General features: G+C 48.5%; 2 protein-coding genes across 4 annotated transcripts; one reads left to right on the top strand and one right to left on the bottom strand.

Moving 5' to 3' along the window:
* Positions 1 to 570: 570 nt before the first annotated feature.
* Positions 571 to 4,278, bottom strand: LOC119118305 (sphingosine-1-phosphate phosphatase 1-like). The gene is made up of 3 exons (XM_037245217.1): positions 3,312 to 4,278; positions 2,784 to 2,873; positions 571 to 2,415 (listed from the first exon to the last, which is right to left on the bottom strand). Exons 1-3 carry the CDS (start codon positions 3,951 to 3,953, stop codon positions 1,864 to 1,866), a joined length of 1,284 nt encoding a protein of 427 aa, XP_037101112.1. The 5' UTR covers positions 3,954 to 4,278; the 3' UTR covers positions 571 to 1,863.
* Positions 4,279 to 4,311: 33 nt separating this feature from the next.
* LOC119118299 (potassium voltage-gated channel subfamily H member 5-like) lies at positions 4,312 to 12,588 on the top strand. 3 transcript variants are annotated; one of them, XM_037245205.1, is made up of 13 exons: positions 4,312 to 4,459; positions 4,900 to 5,015; positions 5,873 to 5,996; positions 6,193 to 6,299; positions 6,394 to 6,522; positions 7,221 to 7,336; positions 7,441 to 7,833; positions 7,909 to 7,992; positions 8,081 to 8,510; positions 9,659 to 9,858; positions 9,928 to 10,180; positions 10,246 to 10,442; positions 10,798 to 12,588. In XM_037245205.1, exons 1-13 carry the CDS (start codon positions 4,338 to 4,340, stop codon positions 11,737 to 11,739), a joined length of 3,213 nt encoding a protein of 1,070 aa, XP_037101100.1. In that variant the 5' UTR covers positions 4,312 to 4,337; the 3' UTR covers positions 11,740 to 12,588. The 3 variants fall into 3 exon arrangements, with proteins under 3 accessions (XP_037101100.1, XP_037101103.1, XP_037101101.1); XM_037245208.1 differs by lacking the exon at positions 4,900 to 5,015 and having other exon boundaries at positions 4,374 to 4,459; XM_037245206.1 differs by having other exon boundaries at positions 4,407 to 5,015.
* The last annotated feature ends 11,517 nt before the right edge of the window (positions 12,589 to 24,105 follow it).

Consider the following 24,105-nt stretch of genomic DNA (forward strand, 5'->3'; position numbering starts at 1 on the left):
TGTTTGGAAAGGGGGGGAAAAAACAACGAGGAGACGGAAGAAGAAGAAGCTACGACTTCTAAGAAAAGGAAAGCTGCATTTAATTTCTGGATTCCTACTTCAATAAGGATTTATCGCCACAGGTGACTCTGACGCGCCACTCTGCATAATATGTAGCAAACGAGGCAATGCTTCGGCACATGGAGATCAAGCATCCTGCATTCAAAGACAAACCTTAAGCACTTGGGGTGTCATTGTCTCCGATTACGCCTAGATGGGACCGACCGACCGGCCGGCTCGTTTCTGAGAAACAACCTCAGTGCTCCCACTAATTCAACGTAATGGTGAGTTTTATTTTGATGTGGTTTATATTTGTTTTTATGCCAGTCGTATCATTCTATTTCATTGTATTTATTATAAAGGTATAATTTATTGATATAAATGTATTATTTATTTATATAAAGGCCGGTCCGCGAAAATATTTCTGACACGTAACCAGTCCGTGGCGCCAAAAAGGTTGGGGACCACTGGCCCAAACCCTTCCCACTGAGTACCGATTTCAATTATAAATGCAGCCAGCCAAAGAAAAGATAAGGAGGTAAAGATTTTAATACACTTTAGTGCAAGAACTTTTAAACATCCTGGTAATATTTCTTTTAACACAGTCTTATTCAAGAGAGTACATTACATCAAAAATACTGTCTTTTATATTGTAATTCATTTTTTTAATGTGCCGTCTTAAAGCACTCAAGTTTACATCAAACATTACTCACGCCCGAGATACAAAAAGTAGGAATAATAATAGTGGTGACATCATAACGATTATGCAGACCATTAAACAATCAAATACTTCAAATATTTGAAATGCGTTTCTACAAACATGATTCATCATTTGGTTTATTCTCTGAATCAAAATGATGGTGATCCCAAAAAACAAACAAACAAAAATAACACCGTAGCACAATCAATGAGAAACAAAGATGAAATGAAACAAAGTCATCATGTGATGGCATGGGGAGTTGCCAGCGGCTATTTATGTTTTCAAGACACCAAATCTTTCCTCTCCAGTGTGCTGTCGAGCGTTTGTGAGCCTAAACTTTTTATTTTTAAGCCATTTCTAGCAGAAGAAAACGCTGGATTTTTTAAAAAAGTATTTCCAGTAGTGTATTTACAGCAGCAGCAGCAGCATCAACATCATCGACATGATTTGAAGACCCTGTGTCGTGAAGTCAAAGATTCAAAGTTGCCAAATATTGTATTCCACCGACATGCTTAAAAACATGTGCAAAAACTGACAAGTGTTTTGTGCTGGCGTCAGACTGCTTTTCACCATTTTACATTTCCTGATTTGTTTGGGCACAAACGCAGCCCAGTGACACACTTTGGTGCGGGACAAACGGAGCGCTTTTGTTTGCGTCAGCGATAAAAACCTGCACAACACCCTAAAAACACATTTTTGTTTCTCTTCCCTTTGGAACGTCCGCTGGAGTGTCTCAATCGGCGGCTACATTTTCAGAGGCGGGGGGCGGGGTGCTGTCTTTTTTAAGTCTTGCCGAGAAAATCCTCCCAAAAGGCCAGGCACGTGGTGGGGCTTTGGGGATTCATATCAGGATGAAACTAAAATGCTTTCCAGGAATGTAAAACATCACCAGATTTGGAGGCAGAAGCGTATTGCTGCCACACCAGAAAAAGACATCACAGTGTGATCAATTTCAAGGCGATGAGGTTTGTATTTTAACATCATGAAGAGTCAGCGCTTAGAATCAAAGCAGATCCAAATGGAACAGAACAACAAAACCATTCTCACGATACCGACTTTTTTTTCCTCCCTGGCGTTGCAGCAGTACGGCCTAGGTAGCATTCACCCTGTAGACCGGCCGGTTCTTAGGCCAGGCCCACGAGCCTGAAGAGCAGCGGCACCACGCAGAAGCAGGTGAAGCCCACCACGCTGTAGACTATGTAGCGGTACGGCAGCTCCACCGCCATGCGCTGCCGGGCGCGCCTCACGTCGCCGGCGGGGAGCCCGGCCAGCCGGCAGAGGAGCGGGATGGCGGCCGCCTTCATGAGCATCCGGGTGACCAGGATGACGGCCACCCCGAGGGCCAAGCGCAGCAGGGCGCGGGCCGCCAAGCCGGCGCCCAGCGGGGGCAGGGCCAGCGGCAGCGCCGAAGCCGGCGGGTCGGTCATCAGGCCCAGCTGGTAGTTGGCGTGGGTGGCCAGAGCGGCGCCGGCCCCTGTTCCCAGCGCCTGGGCCGTGTCGCCGCGCGAGGTGCTCCAGGAGTCTAGCGAGAAGGCCAGCAGGCCCAGGCTCACGTGCGACACCACGATGAGCAGCGGCGCGTAGGCGTGCGTCATGTAGAAGTGGTCGATCGTGTCCAGCGTTTGCTGGAAGAAGACCAGGACCAGCAGGCTGTACAGGAAGCCGGTGATCACTTCCTGCCAACGCAAATAACACCACTGGATATCTGTTGCCATCCATAACCGACAACGCTCTTTGTCCCTCCCGCACTATGGTCAGTGCAATCGGCGGGCGCGGCCGACTGATAAAAAAAAAACAAAAAAAAAAAACAGACGTTTGTGATAAATAAACGGCAATCAAATGGCCCTACAAAGCATCTTACCGCTACATCCCGTTAGCAGATTTGAAATTTGTGATGACCAAGAGCCAGAAAAGCCTGCCTTTGCACTTCACCCACTGCGGCCATCTTGTCGCTTATGATGACTGAAAATGATTGACGTGCGCTCGGCCTACAAACGGTCCCGTTTTCCATTTTCCCTTGCGCTCCTCGAGCGTGGACACTTACCAGAACCGAATGCATGCCCATGTAGACTCTGCTCACACACACCAGCAGGCTCCAGCACAGCGCCACGGACAACCCAAGCAGGAATGGGTACTGCCATACAAAGCAAACGGCACACATTAAGTCACGGCGCCGAGACGAGCCGCGTCTCATCTCATGCCTCCACAAGGTTTTGGCGACTTTGCACGTTGACGAACAAACTGTTAAGATCCTGATCGGAATGTGCTGGGCGAGTTTAACAGGAAGCGGCAGTGCTGTGTTCAACAATGACCTCCTGAAATTCTTATCTCTTCCTCGCTCAACAAAACACACATAGGTGCACAAATCCACATAAGAACTAAAACATCAATTCTTCTAACAGGACTTGAATCTTATCTTTTACTCCTTTGTGTTGCTGTCCTAAGAAAATCAATAGAGAACAACAAACAACATTGTACATGTGTGACAATGACTAAAGATCTATTCTATTCTAAAATAAATATCTAAAGATTTGCCGTTGTACTGTTTTAAGTGCGTGCGTGCGTGCCGTACCTGCCAGCGTTCATAGGTGAGCATGAAGAGGCAGAAGGGGATGGCGGTGCCCGTCATGGCGTGTGTTGATGGCATGCTGTACTCGGAGTTGTAGAAGACCTCCACCTTGACCACGGGAGGTGAGGCCGGCCGGGACCAGCGCACCATGTCCTTAGTGGACTGGCCCACCATCAAGTTCCAGGCCCACACCACGATGAGCCGGCGGCTGACCAGGGCGTCCACGTTCCAGAAGAGGAACGGGAAGAAGACGATGAAGAACATCTCGTTGCCCAGCTCCGTGCCGAAGGTGAACAGATAGAAGAGCAACTTGTTGTGGATCAGGAACTCCTGGCCCACGTCGCCGGTCAGCGAGTTCCTGCGGAGGGGCTTGGCCCGGGCGGAAGTGTCTTCGTCCTCGGGCCTGGGCTCGCTCGGCTTCCCGTTGGCGTGCACCGCGGACGCCGCCCCGTTGCCAACATCGTCCCCAGGGCTCCTCTTTCGGAGCTCGGGGCGGTCGTTGTCGTCGCTGCAGTTCCGGGGCTCACTCGCATTCTCCGGAAACGTCCCCCGGACCCCGCAAAGGCGCTGGAAGCTCGCCACCAGGCGCGGGTCCTGGAGATAATGACACGTCTCCACAAATGTCTTTCCGACGTCCATCGCCATGATGTCCAACTACGTCTAGTCGCACTTACTTGCGCGAGTTCATGGTGACCGTTAACGAGAAGAAGAAAGCAAAAATGAAAACAACAACAACGGGTCAGCGGTTTATGAAGCCCTCACTGCCAGCTCACTGCCAGCATGAGCAAATGCCGAGCTGTCGTAGTACACCGACCGATGCGGGAGATTTGGCAGCGCAGCAGTCAAAGTCCGTTCGAGCGTATTACATCACAGAGCGTGGCCCGGCCGGTTCACGAAGGTTGCCGTTAACTGCGTCAAGTCGGGATTCGGCCTATTCCGTTTCCGTCCGAGGCAGCAGGCGGTCTCTTCGTCGTCGGTTCATTGTTTCGGAGCTCTTCTTCGATTCTTACTCATTCCCCGCCACATCCAATGTTTGCCTGCGAGCACCCTCTAGCGGGATCAACAAGTATTGACGGAAGTTGCTCCCGAAAGTTTTTTAAAGCTAACACCTGCACTACACACACCTTGTCTGAACACAAGAATACAATTAAGTAAGTATTGCAACATGTTCAAAGGAAAAGAAAGGATGGCTTTTGAGTGAGTACTGTAAACATTTTCAAGCTCATTCACGCCACCAGAAAGGTATACGAGTGAACTTCAAGCAGTTGTATGAAGAAAGAACCAAATGCAATTGAGGGAAGTGCTGCTCGTTTTCCCAGTTTCAGTTCACATTTGACCATGGATTTTCCCTCATCAAGTGGCCTGTTATTAAACACTCACACGCGGTTCTGCGATGCAACATTCGCGGAGTCGTTTTTAGTGTCAAGGAAAAACTGCGCTTGATGTCTCCCAAGACGACCGAAATGACAAAACAAGATCGCCGTGACCTTTATTTTGAAAGGCCTAATCCGGAAGCGTCTTGCAAGCGTTCCTCGAACTTGCTTAAGTTCTCTGCCACTTGAGTGTTGAGCTTTGTTGCGCTTGATGCCAGCCAGCGGCGAGCAGTGCCAAGTCTCCGCCCTGAAGCCTGCACCATGCACGGGGGCAAGAGAGGACTGGTGGCCCCGCAAAACACCTTTTTGGAGAATATTGTCAGACGCTCCAGTGGTGAGTTGGACTTGTTTGGATTTTTCATTCAAAAGAACATTCTCGTCACCAAGACTTAAGAAGAAGCTGAAAAGTAAATAACTCGTTATGATATTTATATATATATTTTGTTGTTGTTGTAAGAAAAGCACTTTTGCTCAGAAACAGCCATTGTTTTTCCTATTGGAAATGAGGAGTTTGGGGCACTGGAGGTGACTGTAAATCATATCCATCATCAAGGTGCATCCTCATTATGCATGCACGGATGATCCACTTAGTTGAAGAGGCCTCCTCTACTGTATGTTGGCTTGTGCCATCATCCTAAATGCACTTACTGCTATTTGATCTCTCAGTAGTGGCTGCATTAGTGCTGAGTGATACATATCTTTGCAATAAAATGGCCTCGCAGCACAAGCGTCCCAGCAACGACGCAACTCTCCAAAATGAGGTTGAAAATAGAAGCGTTGCATTTCCAAGGAACTCTAAGTGTGCAGTATTTTCAGCCCCGACACGGTTTTTGACAAAACTGCTGCAATGAAAAGTTGACTCCTCCTTAGTTAGTGATGTTTATTGTGATGCAGACAGAACAAAACACATTTTTTGAATTAGTGGTCTTCTTTTGGTGTATTTCAAGCAACTGCACGCCAACCTAAAGTGCCCACCCGAGACGTCCAAAGTAATTAGGACTGTTTCACTTCTGAAGCGTTTCTAGCTTGAGAACTTTTGCAGCGCCTCATGCATTTTTCATCAAGGCCGAGGCTGCAGCATAAACATTTTATCAACAACTATTATTGCTGCTTGAAATCTTTTTTTTTTTTTTTTTTTTGTTTTTTGCATACATAGCGTGTCAATCTGAATGTTGTTGCTTTGTGCGGCAGAAACCAGCTTCTTGCTGGGAAACGCGCAGATCGTGGAGTGGCCGGTGGTGTACAGCAACGACGGATTCTGCAAGCTGTCCGGCTACCACAGAGCCGAGGTCATGCACAGGAGCAGCTCGTGCAAGTACATGTTGCCAAATGTAACATTTTCAAGTGCAGCTGGGAAATGGGAGGCTTGGGCGAGCTATCAGGGTTGACGTGCTTGGATGATGAATGGATGGATGGATGGATGGATGGATGGATGAGAGGATAAAAGGCTGAATGAATCCTTGTTTTGGGAATTCAAGAATAAGAATAATTTGTGTCGTTCCTCTTTTGAGCTTCATGTACGGCGACTTGACGGACAAGACGACCATCGACAACATCCGACGCACCTTTGACAGCTACGAGTCCAACTTCTACGAGGTGCTGCTCTACACCAAAAACAGTAAGCCTGGGGGGGGGGGGGGGCTTTAATAATGACACACACCAGAACCTTCTGCTCATTTCATGTGTGTGTGTGTGTGTGTGTGTGTCGCAAGGAACGCCCATCTGGCTTTACATGCAGGTGGCGCCCATCCGCAATGAGAACGACAAGGTGGTGCTTTTCCTCTGCACCTTCCGGGACATTACGCTCTTCAAGCAGCCCATCGAGGATGAAGCCACGCGAGGTGGGACGCCGCCGTGTATATATGTGCGTTCATTGCAAAGATTCAGCCCACTGAATAAACGCTGAAACGGCGCACTGAATTATGAATGGATATTAGCGCCTTGCAATTTAACGCTCAAGTGGCAAAGAAAGCTTAAAGGCCCCAGCGAGAATGGAAATGGAAACCGGTGCTCCCACCACCCAGCTACGAGGTCAAGTGATGATGCAACCAGAAGGCGGGAGGGAGAGAAGGGGTGCATGGAAGGAGGGATGGATGAAGAAGAAAGGATGGATGCACCAAAGGATGCATGGAAAAAGGTTTGGATGGATTAAATGAAGGAAGGCTGGCTGGCGTGTTGTGCAAGGCGACAGACGGACGGACGGACAGACAGACAAGACTGCGTCCAGCTAACCAGGTGTCGCCTGTGCGGGTCAGCGAGCAGCGGCGGCCGCACCGAGCGCCATGTTGTCCTCGGGCCTTTAGCGTGCCACGAAGACCGCTTCTCTTTTTCCCCCCGATAACATACGTCAAGCAAAAATAACGGTTGGAGCGCATGAGGACAGTCGCACGCATGACCAATGCAAATAGACTGCAAAAATGGAATGCATTGGTCTTTTTAGGGTTATTGAATTAGTTTTGATACATTTGGAAGGTTTATTTTCATAAGAACAGTCATGACATACTGTACATCTGTAACGTATTGCTTTGTTTTGGTTCAGGATGGACAAAGTTCGCCAGGCTGACGCGAGCGCTAACCAACAATCGCAACCTGGTCCAGCAGATGGCGCCGCTGAGCAACACGGAGGTCGCCCACAAGCCGTCCAGACTGGCAGAGGTGCGCACCCAAAGACGCACGGCAGAGAGCTTAAGCTAGCCCAGCGCAAGCATGTGTATCTTGACCAATGGGACTTTGGTGCGTGTTTCCCCCGCCGCCGCAAGGCCCTCCAGCTGGGCTCGGACATCCTCCCCCAGTACAAGCAGGAAGCCCCCAAAACGCCGCCGCACATCATCCTGCACTACTGCACCTTCAAGACCACGTGGGACTGGGTCATCCTCATCCTCACCTTCTACACGGCCATCATGGTGCCCTACAACGTGTCCTTCCGCACCCGGCAGAACAACCTGCTGTGGCTGGTGCTGGACAGCGTGGTGGACGTCATCTTCCTGGTGGACATTGTGCTCAACTTCCACACCACCTTCGTGGGCCCCGCCGGCGAGGTGATATCGGACGCCAGGCTCATCCGCATGAACTACGTCAAGACCTGGTTCGTCATCGACCTGCTGTCGTGCCTGCCCTACGACATCATCAACGCCTTTGAGCATTTCGAAGAGGTGGGTGCCGGGCCGGGCCCGGGTGGCGCCGCCGCCTCCTAACCTTTGCCGCTCCGTCTTTGTCTCTCTCCTAAGGACTTTGTCATGCCTTCGGGTCATCCGCGCGACTCGGCAAACTTCCACCGCAACGTCACCAGGACGGAGGACTCGGTGCTGCCGGTGAGGGAAACGGATTGCAATGAATGACGATGACATTTTCAAATGATTGTGACTTGCACCACCTTCCTCGCCTCGCCTCGCCTCGCAGGGTCTGAGCAGCCTGTTCAGCTCGCTGAAGGTGATCCGCCTGCTGCGTTTGGGGCGGGTGGCGCGCAAGCTGGACCACTACCTGGAGTACGGCGCGGCCGTGCTGGTCTTGCTGGTGTGCGTCTTCGGCCTGGTGGCCCACTGGCTGGCCTGCATCTGGTACAGCATCGGCGACTACGAGGTCATCGACGAGAGCACCAACAGCATCAAGACGGACAGCTGGCTCTACCAGCTGGCTTTGAGCATCGGGACGCCGTACCGCTACAACGCCAGCGGCACGGGCCAGTGGGAGGGCGGCCCCAACAAGGACACGCTCTACATTTCCTCGCTCTACTTCACCATGACCAGCCTCACCACCATCGGCTTTGGCAACATCGCGCCCACCACCGACGGCGAGAAGATCTTCTCCGTGGCCATGATGATGGTGGGATGTAAGTACGCGGCCGGCTCACTCCTTCCACTCAGCTAGGAGGAAAACCAAATCCAAGATTGATGTTAATTTGGCCGTATGTCACCATGTCAGCGTTGGGTAAGAACTAGCAGGCAGCGTTGGGCTGGTGTTCCCATTGAAGCGGCGCCCAGGAGGGGTGGGGGGGGTCGAGGGAGGAGAGTGAGCGTCCCTGATGAAAAGTGACGTGTCGAGCACACGTGTGGCTTCTGTGGGGAGCTTTCGGCGAGAGCTACCACTTTGTGCACAAGGCGCTGTTGAAATTGACATGGCATGGAATTCCATTGCCTCCCTGCTTGGCACTCAGCATTAAGCATTAAGGGTTGGAATTGGGGGGTTAGATCACCAAATGATTCCCAGGCGCGGCACCGCTGCTGCTCACTGCTCCCTTCGGGGATGGGTTAAATGCAGAGACAAATTTCACCACACCCAGATGTGTGTGTGACAATCATTGGTTCTTTTTCTCTCTTCTCTTAAATGTCATTTCATTGAGTGATTGGTCCACTGTGATTTGGATCGATTTGTTTGTGCACACTGGATGTTTGGGCCCTTAAACGGAGGCTAATTCCATGAAACAAATGCCTGAGTATTAGTCAAGCTCATCCAAATGGGTCTTTGTGGCAACCTTTGCATCATCATGTAAACTAAACCAGGGCGACGCAAAGTGACAGCGGTGCTCGGAGCTTTGCCCCCCTCTCTCTCTCTCTCCCTCCCTCCCTCCACTGCCGCCGCCTCCCCTCGAGAACAACGGCACCAGTACGCCGGAGGCCAGCTCGCAAAATCACGACAACCCCCCCCCTCCCCACTTGTGTGAGGAGGCTGCAATTACTGCCAATAAATGTCCCGCAATGGATACGGTGGCGATTATGCGCAAAAGGGAGCGTGGCGCCCCGAGGCCTCGGCGCCCAACAGCGGAGGAGCGAGCGGCCATCTCGCCGGCTACACGTCCTCGGCTCGTTCCTCTCGACTGGTTGGAGGCGGCCCATTAGAGAGGCCGGCCCATTAGAGAGGCCGGCCCATTAGAGGGCCAGCACCCGGGACAGCGCGCTGGGCTCCGCTCAAGTGCGAATGTTTCTGCCGCCCCGTATCCTTCTATGCAGCTAGCGTGTGACGTGCGCGTGTACCTTTCAGCGCTGCTGTACGCCACCATCTTCGGAAACGTGACCACCATCTTTCAGCAGATGTACACCAACACCAACCGCTACCACGAGATGCTGAACAACGTGCGCGACTTCCTCAAACTCTACCAGGTCCCCAAAGGCCTCAGCGAGCGCGTGATGGATTTCATCGTCTCCACCTGGGCCATGTCCAAGGGCATCGACACGGATAAGGTAGCGCTCGGGACGGCGCTAGGTGGGCGTGCGTGCCGCTCCTGTGCTTCTTCTCGGCTTTGTCTCCAGGTGTTGTCCATCTGCCCCAAAGACATGCGAGCGGACATCTGCGTGCACCTCAACCGTCAGGTGTTCAACGACCACCCGGCCTTCCGGCTGGCCAGCGACGGCTGCCTGCGCTCGTTGGCCGTGGAGTTCCAGACCACGCACTGCGCACCCGGCGACCTCATCTTCCACGTCGGCGAGAGCGTGGACACGCTCTGCTTCGTGGTCTCCGGCTCCCTCGAAGTCATCCAGGACGAGGAAGTCATCGCCATACTGGGTGAGAATGGAAATGCCTGGATGTGTGGATGGATGCTTTCAGCTGTGGAAACGCTCGCGGCGTAGGTAAAGGCGACGTGTTCGGCGACGTCTTCTGGAAAGAGAGCAGCATGGCGCGAGCGTGTGCCAACGTGCGCGCGCTGACCTACTGCGACCTGCACGTGATCCGACGGGACGCGCTGATGCGGGTGCTGGACTTCTACACGGCCTTCGCCCACTCCTTCTCGCGCAACCTCATCCTCACCTGCAACCTGCGCAAACGGGTAACCCAGATGAATGATGACAATCGTTTGATAATAACGATCATTAGAAGTATTATTAATGATGTTTGACTTTTGTGCAATGTGCCTTCCTCGATCACGGCAGCACACTTCCATTGGGAACCTCCTCCGGGGCTCGCTACTTGCCGCTTTTTAATATTTCAACGCAATGCTTTGCTTGGCCGACCGTTAATGTTTTTGAACAACAACAAAATTGGACAATCGGGGTTGAAAAGTGCTGCGCTGGTGGAAAAGGCATTAGCGAAATGATGTCAAGAGCGAGCATGCGCAAATTGCTGCTGACTCAGTGCACTTAAGACTTGCAGCTGTGAAGTCTCACGCGCTCGCCTATTTGCAGGTGATCTTTCGGAAGATCGCCGATGTGAAGCGGGAGCAGGAGCGCCAGAGGAATGAGGTGGCGCTCTCCATTCCCGACGACCACCCGGTCCGGAAGCTCTTCCAGAGGTTCCGGCAGCAGAGGGACGGTCAGCCGGCGGAAGAAGCGTCGCCGTACCCCGATGGCAAGTGCGTGCCGGAGGAGCCGCCAAGTGCCAACGCAGCTCAAGGCCAAGCCGACAAGTCGGAGCAAAACTGCGCCGCCGATGCCGCGAGCTCTCCACCTTGCGCGGAGAAGCCGCAGAGCCAGGGGGCCAACAGAGAGGGGACGGGGGGCCGCAGAGGAGGCGCTCGTGGGTGGGCAAAGTTTAAAAACGCCACCTCAACTGCGCCTGCTCCAGAGCAGGAGAAGCCCACAGAGAAGAAGGCGGAGGCTCGGACTGAAGGATCTCAGTCGTCGGAGGAAATAGCAGCCAAAGAGAACCGGAGCCAAAAGGACAAACGGGACGGAGAGGAGGCGGGCGGCGCTGCTTCCGCTGCCGCCGCCGCCGGCACAGAGGAAGCCAGCGCCCTCCGCAAAACCGACTCGTGCGACAGCGGCCTCACCAAGAGCGACCTGCGCATCGACCGAGTCGGAGACTCCAGGAGCTCCTTCGAGCGCAGCCCCATGGAACGCAGCCCCATGGAGCGGAACCCTTTCGGGCCCGGCGGCGGCGGCGGCTGCGAGCGGGATCTCCTGCAGGCCGCGCTGTACGAGGCCAAGGTGGAGCTGAAGGGCGACATCCGGGCGCTGGGCGGCCGGCTGGTGGCGCTGGAGGCGCAGGTGGCCGAGGTCCTCCGACTGCTCTGCGTCAGAAGGAGACTCTCGCTGCCGCCCACGTCCTCGCCCAGGCCCAGGCTCAAAAGCCAAGACTCTGGCGCCACCTCCGTGACTCAAGCCAGGAAAGACAACGGGCCCTTTTGAGAAACTGGTGACTGCCAGGAAGCATAAGCGAGCAGGGAAATGTTTGAAAACACTGCATGAAAAACACCCACACGTGACTGGAGGTTTGCTTTACGGTTGTCCCCCCACTAGATGGCACCGCCCAGCCAGCCGCCCAGTACAAAAGTCATGTGTGCCAAAGAACTTGGACGTTGAAGTGAGGGGAGAACCCTCAGCAGAACGTTTTGTCGCCCTCCTTTGGCAACTGTAGGCATTACATTTCCAACTGGTAGGGTTACCAGGTCACTGACGGGGAGGGGAACCCGAGCCGTTGGCTTTTGTTGGCATGCTAGCGTGACGGGAATGTCGTGTCCAACTGCTGACATCTCTCCCTCCCGCTTATTTATTCATGAATTAAACGTACACGAAAATCAACATGAACTCCCCTCGGAGTCACTATTGGTGCCTTACACTTGACTAAAAGCTCAGTGATGCTTTGTTGATTCGTATGTTACCATGTGTCCAGTCCAAGAAAAGAGACTTTTCTGGTCAAATTCTTTTAGTCTGCTACTTTTTGATGCTAAAGTAAGTCTGAATGTTAGTCTATAATTTCTCTGCTATTTTTAAACTGACCTCTGCCTGACACAATGAAAATGATGATGCAATAACTGCCGGATGCGTTTCCCTTGCATAGCTCCGTTGCAAAGCACAGATGTGGCTGCAAGAAAGTGACGGCCATTTTATTTAGAATTGTGACTCCTGGTTAAATGCAATGACAAATCAATGTAGCAATGCAGTCTAATGCTCAGGTAGTTTTGAAGTGTGGATTTAATCAATTCCGACATATTTATCTCGTACGAGTACGGAGGGTGAAATACTGAAATAATACTAGAAAATGCCATTTCTGGAGAAAATGCCATTTCTGGAGAAATTGCGTGTGAAGGCGAAAACTATGAATAACTTCTTCGGGGAATGCTGCCGAATGATGTTGAATGACTTGAGAAATGAAGAAGATTTGGCGAAATTGTGGTGAATTTCAAAATTGAAAGTTTGGAATATTTGGTAAGTTGTGGAATAGGTAGGCAAACGATGAACTAGCACAGTAGGGATAAGTGTGTTGACAAAAATACTGCTGCACTACTTCTACTCGAGTACTTTTGTTACTGTCACGGCTCGTCCCCGATCATCTCCGTGGTTTCTGTCCGTGTGTCTGTGTGCTCGCCCCTCCCTCCCCTCCTGCGTGCCCATGATTAGTCTCACCTGCCTCTTGTTACCTGTCTTGTATTGAAGTCCCGTCTGTGTGTCACTCCCTGTCGGATCATTGTCATCAATCACCGTGAATTACGTCTGCTAACTTTGATTCGACTTTTTCGGCATTTTTTATTTTGGCATTCACTTCAGTCTTAACCCTAACAAAACCTTTGCTTACAATCCATGAAACAGATGCATCCACTATTTATTTATTTGTTTATTTTTGAATCAATAACAACAACACATTTGAGTGACTGTAGAAGGAAAAGAAAAAGCACCCCCCAACAAAAAAAGAACATAATAGGATTATCGCTTCTGTTTGTTTGTCACGGTGGATCAGGGAATATTTCACTTACAAATAAAAGAGCTTAGAGACGCGACATTATCGGTCAAACGCCTCCACTGATCATTTGCATATTCCTTTTACGCATTTGACTTCTTCTTTAATTGCTCTCTTCATAATTGGGCACCAAAACAACGAGTCACATCAGAGTGGGTGGCCTTTCTGGAAATTAACTCATGTGGAAGGTTGCAGGATGAGCTTTGGCATGTCCACAGAAGCAAACATCTTCTTGGCCTACCTTCTCAAGGACTTCTCAGGTGTCCTCTCATCTGCCCCAGCACACAAGCATTGCAACAGCATGCACTTGGGTCTCTCTCTACCTGCAACAAAAAATACTTTGGAGTACAGACATAACACGTAATGGGACAATCAGCTTGCTATGTGTGCGTGTCGACTCACCTGATCACGCCACGGCGACTGTCAAACATTGTCAAAAGGCTCTCGGATGAATGGCGCCAAGTCTGTCTTCTTTCACATTCCCCGCTCCTGTCGCATGTTTTTCTCCAGCTCTTCTTGGAATGTAAAGACATGGGAACCGGCACTACAACTGAGAGTTTGACACACGCATGCACAAGTTTAGGATTGATAACTTTGGAAGGGAACAATGGCAGATACTCAAGCTGAAGCTTACCAACAATGATGCTTCAAACACCTAGTACCAAACCCTAACCCTATTAGACCTTAAGCACCTAACACCAAACCTTAAGCACCTAACACCAAACCCTAACCCTAAACCTAACACCAAACCCTAACCCTATTAGACCTTAAGCACCTAACACCATTAGACCTTAAGCACCTAACACCATTAGACCTTAAGCACCTAACACCAAACCCTAACCCCATTAGACCTAACACCATTAGACCTTAAGCACCTTAAGGGGGCGTGGTCAGACCAAATTCAGCTGCGCTCTCATTGGTCAGACTGAATTTGGGCAGAGGTAGGAGGCGGGCAAAGTGGCACTTAGGTTTTTGAAGGGTTTACAGTCTTGACGTGAGCGTGGGTTGCTCTTCTGTCACTGCCTTAGTCATGAGTCTTTGGTCGAGTGGTTAACGTCATTGCCTCTGACACGATGGGACTAGTGTTCGAGACCAGCCCTTGGGCTGTACTATGTCCATTTTCTCTCACTTCTGCATAAAGATTGTGACTCTTATTTTTCATTTATTGTTTTCCTTTCGCTTGTTTAATACTGCTTTCATGATTCGCTGAGGTCTCAGGAAGTGGGCGGGGCAATGAGAATGAAATCCGATTGGTTGGAAAGGGGGCGGGCGTGATGATGATGATGATGCAGACGAGGGGTCCTGTGATTGGTGGGATGTGAAGTAGGCGTGGCGTCGTCAATTTAAAATTGCCTTCCGATTGGCTGTTGGAAAAATGGACGTGGTCAGGCCCATTTCAGCTGCGCTCCGATTGGTCAGACTGACTTTGGGCAGAGGTAGGAGGCGGGCAAAGTGGCACTTAGGTTTTTGAAGGGTTTTCAGTCTTGAGGTGAGCATGGGTTGCTCTTCTGTCACTGCCTTAGTCACGAGTATTTGGTAGAGAGGTTAACGTCATTTCCTCTGACACGATGGGACTAGTGTTCGAGACCAGCCCTTGGACTGTACTTTGTCAATTTTCTCTCACTTCTGCATAAAGATTGTGACTCTTATTTTTCATTTATTGTTTTCCTTTCGCTTGTTTAATACTGCTTTCATGATTCGCTGAGGTCTCAGGAAGTGGGCGGGGCAATGAGAATGAAATCCGATTGGTTGGAAAGGGGGCGGGCGTGGTGATGCAGACGAGGGGTCCTGTGATTGGTGGGATGTGAAGTAGGCGTGGCGTCGTCAATTTAAAATTGCCTTCCGATTGGCTGTTGGAAAAATGGACGTGGTCAGGCCCATTTCAGCTGCGCTCTGATTGGTCAGACTGACTTTGGGCAGAGGTAGGAGGCGGGCAAAGTGGCACTTAGGTTTTTGAAGGCAGTTTTCAGTCTTGAGGTGAGCGTGGATTGCTCTTCTGTCACTGCAATAGTCACGAGTCTTTGGTCGAGTGGTTAACGTCATTGCCTCTGACACGATGGAACTAGTGTTCGAGACCTGCCCTTGGCGGGTGTGGCACTTTTCACTTTGACCATGATTTTTCCCTAATGAAGTGGCCTGTCACGTGGTACGCGAGTGTGCGAAGCGCCATTGGACGAGCAGGCGAGGGAGATTTGAATTGGCGGATGTGACGTCATGAATTGGGGACCGTGTGTGCTCAAGGGAAGTTGTCATATGCAGGTGCGACACGCGGGCGGTTTCTCAGCTCAGCTAAGCTAGCGTGCTAGTAAATGTTTGTCGTTCATTGGCGTTCCTCACGACGGACGCCTTGTTTGTTTGTTGCAGGATTCAAGGCGCCACCGACCGTGTGGCGGTTTCTCGGGTAAGCTAGTATGCTATCAAATGTTTGTCCTTCATTGGCGTTCCTCACGACGGACGCCTTGTTTGTTTGTTGCAGGATTCAAGGCGCCACCGACCGTGTGGCGGTTTCTCGGGTAAGCTAGTATGCTATCAAATGTTTGTCGTTCATTGGCGTTCCTCACGACGGACGCCTTGTTTGTTTGTTGCAGGATTCAAGGCGCCACCGACCGTGTGGCGGTTTCTCGGGTAAGCTAGTATGCTATCAAATGTTTGTCGTTCATTGCCGTGACGCCTTGTTTGTTCGATGCAAGATTTTCACACGTCACGGCCACCGCGACTGTAGTTTTGCCGCGACAGTATTTCAAATCTCTTTGGCGTTTTGTTTCGTCAAATTACATTACATACATATAGTGTGCTATTTCCGTGTTATGCAAACGTGACGAATGTGACGAATCGGTTACGTCATGTTCAAATCTATTCCAAGATGGCGCCCGCCCGCCCACAACAAACATTTGCGAGCGTGATTTTCTCCCGTTTTGGACGACTGCTCGATTCATGCCGCCATTTCTGAGTGAGTTGATGGATGATAAAATCAAAATATTATAATTTGGATACTTTTGTCATTATTACAACTCATTACAATATACTGATAATTGTATACGTATTTTAAGTATAAAACTGTAGTTGGTATGTTTAATTGTTGCAAAAATATCATGCCATTGCCACTCTACTCAATGTCTACAAGTGTTGCAATAATTTGTGTCTGTGTTTTGTAGCGCTCATAAAGGCCTCCCAGCCAGCACCCTTCTATACAAAGCAAGCAGGAGGCTCCTGTTGTTGAGGATGCTGAGGAGGAGTAGTCCCAAATCAGGTGAAAGCCCGTTGGTGTAAAGTTTCAGCTGACTGTAAATGTGATCACTTTTACCAATTGCACCATTTGTACTTTTCAATTTTTTTTTGTATAAAACCTGTGAGCAGGGCGACGCCGGTGAGAAGTCACACCATCGAACTCCCTGACGCAGAGCTGTGCTTTACCAGACCAGGCAACTGCCTGGGGCAAGGCCACTAGGGGGCTCTCTTATTTATCCATTTTTACATTTGGCACTTGTCCCTTGTATTCTTGCACTCTCGTACGCTGCTGTGACAAGTAAATTTCCCTGTTGTGGAATAAAGTTCTATCAATCAATTGTTTGTATTGTAGTGTTTATTGTATGGTATGGTATTGTATTGTATGTATGGTAGGGTATTGTATGTATTCTATGTCCGTCCATCCATCCAACTTCTTCCGCTTATCCGGGGCTCGGATCGCGGCGGCAGCAGCTTTAGGAGGGACTCCCAAACTTCCCTCTCTCCAGCCACTTCATCCAGCTCATCACAAGGGAGAGACATAGACATGTATTGTTTGTATGTATTGTACTGTATGTATGGTTTGTATTGTATGTATTGTTTTGTTTGTACTGTATGTATTGTGTTGTGTTGCATTGCATGTATTGTATTTTGTATTTTTTTGGTATGGTATTGTACTGTATGTATGGTTTGTATTGTATGTATTTTGTTTGTACTGTATGTGTTGTGTTGTGTTGCATTGCATGTATTGTATTGTATTTTGTATTTTTTTGGTATGGTATTGTACTGTATGGTATTGTGCTGTGTTGTGCTGATGTACTGTTGCACTGTTGCGCTGTGTTCTGTTGCACTGTGTTGTGCTGTACTGTGTTGCGCTGTACTGTGTTGCGCTGTGTTGTACTGTTGCACTGTGCTGCACTGTGTTGTACTGTTGCACTGTGTTGTACTGTTGCACTGTGTTCTGTTGTACTGTACCGTGTTGTGCTGTTGCACTGTGTTGTGCTGTTGCACTGTGTTGTACTGTTGCACTGTGTTGTACTGTTGCACTGTGTTGTACTGTTGCACTGTGTTGTACTGTTGCACTGTTGCGCTGTGTTGTACTGTTGCACTGTTGCGCTGTGTTGCACTGTTGCGCTGTGTTGCACTGTTGCGCTGTGTTGTACTGTTGCGCTGTACTGTTGTGTTGTGCTGTGCTGTACTGTGTTGTGCTGTACTGTGTTGTGCTGTGTTGCACTGTGTTGTGCTGTGCTGTATTGTACTGTTGTACTGTTTGCCATTGTATGGCGCGTTTTGTCGTTTGTACTGTTTGCCATTGTATGGCGCCTTTTGTCGTTTGTACTGTTTGCCATTGTATGGCGCCTTTTGTCGTTTGTACTGTTTGCCATTGTATGGCGCCTTTTGTCGTTTGTACTGTTTGCCATTGTATGGCGCCTTTTGTCGTTTGTACTGTTTGCCATTGTATGGCGCCTTTTGTCGTTTGTACTGTTTGCCATTGTATGGCGCCTTTTGTCGTTTGTACTGTTTGCCATTGTATGGCGCCTTTTGTCGTTTGTACTGTTTGCCATTGTATGGCGTCTTTTGTCGTTTGTACTGTTTGCCATTGTATGGCGTCTTTTGTCGTTTGTACTGTTTGCCATTGTATGGCGCCTTTTGTCGTTTGTACTGTTTGCCATTGTATGGCGCCTTTTGTCGTTTGTACTGTTTGCCATTGTATGGCGCGTTTTGTCGTTTGTACTGTTTGCCATTGTATGGCGCGTTTTGTCGTTTGTACTGTTTGCCATTGTATGGCGCCTTTTGTCGTTTGTACTGTTTGCCATTGTATGGCGCCTTTTGTCGTTTGTACTGTTTGCCATTGTATGGCGCCTTTTGTCGTTTGTACTGTTTGCCATTGTATGGCGCCTTTTGTCGTTTGTACTGTTTGCCATTGTATGGCGCCTTTTGTCGTTTGTACTGTTTGCCATTGTATGGCGCCTTTTGTCGTTTGTACTGTTTGCCATTGTATGGCGCCTTTTGTCGTTTGTACTGTTTGCCATTGTATGGCGCCTTTTGTCGTTTGTACTGTTTGCCATTGTATGGCGCCTTTTGTCGTTTGTACTGTTTGCCATTGTATGGCGCCTTTTGTCGTTTGTACTGTTTGCCATTGTATGGCGTCTTTTGTCGTTTGTACTGTTTGCCATTGTATGGCGTCTTTTGTCGTTTGTACTGTTTGCCATTGTATGGCGCCTTTTGTCGTTTGTACTGTTTGCCATTGTATGGCGCCTTTTGTCGTTTGTACTGTTTGCCATTGTATGGCGCGTTTTGTCGTTTGTACTGTTTGCCATTGTATGGCGCGTTTTGTCGTTTGTACTGTTTGCCATTGTATGGCGCCTTTTGTCGTTTGTACTGTTTGCCATTGTATGGCGCCTTTTGTCGTTTGTACTGTTTGCCATTGTATGGCGCCTTTTGTCGTTTGTACTGTTTGCCATTGTATGGCGCCTTTTGTCGTTTGTACTGTTTGCCATTGTATGGCGCCTTTTGTCGTTTGTACTGTTTGCCATTGTATGGCGCCTTTTGTCGTTTGTACTGTTTGCCATTGTATGGCGCCTTTTGTCGTTTGTACTGTTTGCCATTGTATGGCGCCTTTTGTCGTTTGTACTGTTTGCCATTGTATGGCGCGTTTTGTCGTTTGTACTGTTTGCCATTGTATGGCGTCTTTTGTCGTTTGTACTGTTTGCCATTGTATGGCGTCTTTTGTCGTTTGTACTGTTTGCCATTGCATGGCGTGTTGTGTTTGTAGTGTTTGCCATTGCATGGCGTGTTTTGTTTGTAGTGTTTGCCATTGCATGGCGTGTTTTGTTTGTAGTGTTTGCCATTGCATGGCGTGTTTTGTTTGTAGTGTTTGCCATTGCATGGCGCCTTTTGTCGTTTGTACTGTTTGCCATTGTATGGCGCCTTTTGTCGTTTGTACTGTTTGCCATTGCATGGCGTGTTGCGTTTGTAGTGTTTGCCATTGCATGGCGTGTTTTGTTTGTAGTGTTTGCCATTGCATGGCGTGTTTTGTTTGTAGTGTTTGCCATTGCATGGCGCCTTTTGTCGTTTGTACTGTTTGCCATTGTATGGCGCCTTTTGTCGTTTGTACTGTTTGCCATTGCATGGCGTGTTTTGTTTGTAGTGTTTGCCATTGCATGGCGTCTTTTGTTTGTAGTGTTTGCCATTGCATGGCGTCTTTTGTTTGTAGTGTTTGCCATTGCATGGCGTCTTTTGTTTGTAGTGTTTGCCATTGCATGGCGTCTTTTGTTTGTAGTGTTTGCCATTGCATGGCGTCTTTTGTTTGTAGTGTTTGCCATTGCATGGCGTCTTTTGTTTGTAGTGTTTGCCATTGCATGGCGTCTTTTGTTTGTAGTGTTTGCCATTGCATGGCGTCTTTTGTTTGTAGTGTTTGCCATTGCATGGCGTCTTTTGTTTGTAGTGTTTGCCATTGCATGGCGTGTTTTGTTTGTACTGTTTGCCATTGTATGGCGTGTTTTGTTTGTACTGTTTGCCATTGTATGGCGTGTTTTGTTTGTACTGTTTGCCATTGTATGGCATGTTTTGTCGTTTGTACTGTTTGCCATTGTATGGCGTCTTGTTTGCCATTGTATGCGTGGTAGTTTGTATGGTATGCGTGGTAGTATGCGTGGAATGCGTGGTAGTATGCGTGGTATGCGTGGAATGCGTGGTATGCGTGGTATGCGTGGTAGTTTGTATGGTTTGCGTGGTAGTTTACGTGGTATGCATGGAATGTGTGGTATGCGTGGAATGCGTGGTATGCATGGAATGCGTGGTATGCGTGGTATGCATGGAATGCGTGGTAGTTTGCGTGGTAGTTTGCGTGGTATGCATGGTAGTTTGCGTGGTATGCATGGAATGCGTGGTATGCGTGGTATGCGTGGAATGCGTGGTAGTTTGTATGGTATGCGTGGTAGTTTGTGTGGTATGCCATACAAACTACCACGCATACCACGCATTCCACGCAAACTACCACGCATACTATACAAACTACCACGCATACCATGCAAACTACCACGCAAACTACCGCGCATACCACGCATACCACCACGCAAACCACCACTACGATACACGCCATACAATGCAAACAGTACAAACGACAAAAGACGCCATGCAATGGCAAACACTACAAACAAAAGACGCCATGCAATGGCAAACACTACAAACAAAAGACGCCATGCAATGGCAAACACTACAAACAAAAGACGCCATGCAATGGCAAACACTACAAACAAAAGACGCCATGCAATGGCAAACACTACAAACAAAAGACGCCATGCAATGGCAAACACTACAAACAAAAGACGCCATGCAATGGCAAAACACTACAAACAAAAGACGCCATGCAATGGCAAACACTACAAACAAAAGACGCCATGCAATGGCAAACACTACAAACAAAAGACGCCATGCAATGGCAAACACTACAAACAAAACACGCCATGCAATGGCAAACAGTACAAACGACAAAAGGCGCCATACAATGGCAAACAGTACAAACGACAAAAGGCGCCATGCAATGGCAAACACTACAAACAAAACACGCCATGCAATGGCAAACACTACAAACACAACACGCCATGCAATGGCAAACAGTACAAACGACAAAAGACGCCATACAATGGCAAACAGTACAAACGACAAAAGACGCCATACAATGGCAAACAGTACAAACGACAAAACGCGCCATACAATGGCAAACAGTACAAACGACAAAAGGCGCCATACAATGGCAAACAGTACAAACGACAAAAGGCGCCATACAATGGCAAACAGTACAAACGACAAAAGGCGCCATACAATGGCAAACAGTACAAACGACAAAAGGCGCCATACAATGGCAAACAGTACAAACGACAAAAGGCGCCATACAATGGCAAACAGTACAAACGACAAAAGGCGCCATACAATGGCAAACAGTACAAACGACAAAAGGCGCCATACAATGGCAAACAGTACAAACGACAAAAGGCGCCATACAATGGCAAACAGTACAAACGACAAAACGCGCCATACAATGGCAAACAGTACAAACGACAAAACGCGCCATACAATGGCAAACAGTACAAACGACAAAAGGCGCCATACAATGGCAAACAGTACAAACGACAAAAGGCGCCATACAATGGCAAACAGTACAAACGACAAAAGACGCCATACAATGGCAAACAGTACAAACGACAAAAGACGCCATACAATGGCAAACAGTACAAACGACAAAAGGCGCCATACAATGGCAAACAGTACAAACGACAAAAGGCGCCATACAATGGCAAACAGTACAAACGACAAAAGGCGCCATACAATGGCAAACAGTACAAACGACAAAAGGCGCCATACAATGGCAAACAGTACAAACGACAAAAGGCGCCATACAATGGCAAACAGTACAAACGACAAAAGGCGCCATACAATGGCAAACAGTACAAACGACAAAAGGCGCCATACAATGGCAAACAGTACAAACGACAAAAGGCGCCATACAATGGCAAACAGTACAAACGACAAAAGGCGCCATACAATGGCAAACAGTACAAACGACAAAAGGCGCCATACAATGGCAAACAGTACAAACGACAAAACGCGCCATACAATGGCAAACAGTACAAACGACAAAACGCGCCATACAATGGCAAACAGTACAAACGACAAAAGGCGCCATACAATGGCAAACAGTACAAACGACAAAAGGCGCCATACAATGGCAAACAGTACAAACGACAAAAGACGCCATACAATGGCAAACAGTACAAACGACAAAAGGCGCCATACAATGGCAAACAGTACAAACGACAAAAGGCGCCATACAATGGCAAACAGTACAAACGACAAAAGGCGCCATACAATGGCAAACAGTACAAACGACAAAAGGCGCCATACAATGGCAAACAGTACAAACGACAAAAGGCGCCATACAATGGCAAACAGTACAAACGACAAAAGGCGCCATACAATGGCAAACAGTACAAACGACAAAAGGCGCCATACAATGGCAAACAGTACAAACGACAAAACGCGCCATACAATGGCAAACAGTACAACAGTACAATACAGCACAGCACAACACAGTGCAACACAGCACAACACAGTACAGCACAACACAGTACAGCACAGCACAACACAACAGTACAGCGCAACAGTACAACACAGCGCAACAGTGCAACACAGCGCAACAGTGCAACACAGCGCAACAGTGCAACACAGCGCAACAGTGCAACACAGCGCAACAGTGCAACAGTACAACACAGCGCAACAGTGCAACAGTACAACACAGCGCAACAGTACAACACAGTGCAACAGTACAACACAGTGCAACAGTACAACACAGTGCAACAGCACAACACGGTACAGTACAACAGAACACAGTGCAACAGTACAACACAGTGCAACAGTACAACACAGTGCAGCACAGTGCAACAGTACAACACAGCGCAACACAGTACAGCGCAACACAGTACAGCACAACACAGTGCAACAGAACACAGCGCAACAGTGCAACAGTACATCAGCACAACACAGCACAATACCATACAGTACAATACCATACCAAAAAAATACAAAATACAATACAATACATGCAATGCAACACAACACAACACATACAGTACAAACAAAATACATACAATACAAACCATACATACAGTACAATACCATACCAAAAAAATACAAAATACAATACATGCAATGCAACACAACACAATACATACAGTACAAACAAAACAATACATACAATACAAACCATACATACAGTACAATACATACAAACAATACATGTCTATGTCTCTCCCTTGTGATGAGCTGGATGAAGTGGCTGGAGAGAGGGAAGTTTGGGAGTCCCTCCTAAAGCTGCTGCCGCCGCGATCCGAGCCCCGGATAAGCGGAAGAAGTTGGATGGATGGACGGACATAGAATACATACAATACCCTACCATACATACAATACAATACCATACCATACAATAAACACTACAATACAAACAATTGATTGATAGAACTTTATTCCACAACAGGGAAATTTACTTGTCACAGCAGCGTACGAGAGTGCAAGAATACAAGGGACAAGTGCCAAATGTAAAAATGGATAAATAAGAGAGCCCCCTAGTGGCCTTGCCCCAGGCAGTTGCCTGGTCTGGTAAAGCACAGCTCTGCGTCAGGGAGTTCGATGGTGTGACTTCTCACCGGCGTCGCCCTGCTCACAGGTTTTATACAAAAAAAAATTGAAAAGTACAAATGGTGCAATTGGTAAAAGTGATCACATTTACAGTCAGCTGAAACTTTACACCAACGGGCTTTCACCTGATTTGGGACTACTCCTCCTCAGCATCCTCAACAACAGGAGCCTCCTGCTTGCTTTGTATAGAAGGGTGCTGGCTGGGAGGCCTTTATGAGCGCTACAAAACACAGACACAAATTATTGCAACACTTGTAGACATTGAGTAGAGTGGCAATGGCATGATATTTTTGCAACAATTAAACATACCAACTACAGTTTTATACTTAAAATACGTATACAATTATCAGTATATTGTAATGAGTTGTAATAATGACAAAAGTATCCAAATTATA

This window comes from Syngnathus acus, chromosome 24, assembly GCF_901709675.1.
Source record: "Syngnathus acus chromosome 24, fSynAcu1.2, whole genome shotgun sequence".
Taxonomy (NCBI): Eukaryota; Metazoa; Chordata; class Actinopteri; order Syngnathiformes; family Syngnathidae; genus Syngnathus; species Syngnathus acus.